This window comes from Frankliniella occidentalis, unplaced genomic scaffold (assembly GCF_000697945.3).
Source record: "Frankliniella occidentalis isolate FOCC.00 unplaced genomic scaffold, Focc_3.1 Scaffold1290, whole genome shotgun sequence".
Lineage (NCBI taxonomy): Eukaryota > Metazoa > Arthropoda > Insecta > Thysanoptera > Thripidae > Frankliniella > Frankliniella occidentalis.
In genome coordinates, this window is record NW_026268394.1 from 1 (window position 1) to 1024 (window position 1024).

At 56.3% G+C, this 1024-nt stretch overlaps 1 protein-coding gene across 1 annotated transcript; it reads left to right on the forward strand.

The window, feature by feature from the left end:
- The first annotated feature begins 74 nt into the window (after positions 1-74).
- Positions 75-1010, forward strand: LOC127751836 (uncharacterized). The gene is made up of 2 exons (XM_052275979.1): positions 75-409; positions 495-1010. Exons 1-2 carry the CDS (start codon positions 124-126, stop codon positions 638-640), a joined length of 432 nt encoding a protein of 143 aa, XP_052131939.1. The 5' UTR covers positions 75-123; the 3' UTR covers positions 641-1010.
- The last annotated feature ends 14 nt before the right edge of the window (positions 1011-1024 follow it).

The following is a 1024-nucleotide window of genomic DNA, read 5'->3' on the forward strand; positions in this document are numbered from 1 at the left end:
GTTTTGTTTTGAGGGAGTGCACTGAATTTATTTTTGTGACTGAAGTACTCCCTTGGTTTTTTTACCGCTCTCTAATCGTTTGTCGCGCCCGTCCAGTACGTGGAGTACTTCATCGACCGGGGCATGCTGGGCGTGACCAAGGAGCTGCAGCACCTGGTGCTGGAGTACCGCGGCGAGGAGGTCGGCCCGCACACGCACCGCACCTGGGACTCGGGCGGGACGCTGCGCCTGCCCGTCATGCCACCCTCCCTGGTCGGCGTGTGCCGGCTGCTGCAGATCTACTACGTGCTCAAGGTCAACCTCGAGTTCGAGCGCTCGGGCGACGACCTGCAGATGCACTTCCCGCTGACCATCGCCACGGTCCCGTTCCGGATCCCCAACAGTCCGCAGCAGCCCAACATTCAATACGGTGCGTACGGGTCCAGTGCTTGTAGTGAGTGGTACCGCATGTGCCTCCCGTTTTCACTTGAACAGTCTTATTTCTCTCTCTCTAGAGGTGGCGAGCGAGCACGTTGAGGGCGGCACCTACATCGGCCCCGAGTTCCTGTTGGGGCAGGTGTACGACGGCAGCACCAGCCTCCCGCAGGAGACCGTCGTGCTGTACAGGCCCGTGTACGTGTCGGTCGTGCCCAAGGAGTGATGCCTGCCCGCCGTGGTTGACCGGCAGACAGCTAGAACAAGAACTAAAGGGCCCAAACGTGTACCATATCCTCGAGTGAAATGGACGAGACATTAAGTGTGTGACGTCACATTAAGAAAGGACCTGTTTCAGTCAAACTGACGTGTGTGTCAATTTTGTTTTTCGTGTCGAACTCATCATTGGTGAAAATACACCGAAGAGGACCAAGGTGTAGGGCACACCACAACGGGCGGACAGGCCGCCGAGCGGGCCGCGCAGGGTGAAATAATGAGTAATGTGAGTAGCTAGCTATGGTTTGTGATAAGCGCCGCAGGTCGGCCCCGCAGCACCAGCGAGACAGTAGAGGAAGTATATAGTTGTTCTTGATACAATTATTAATAATAA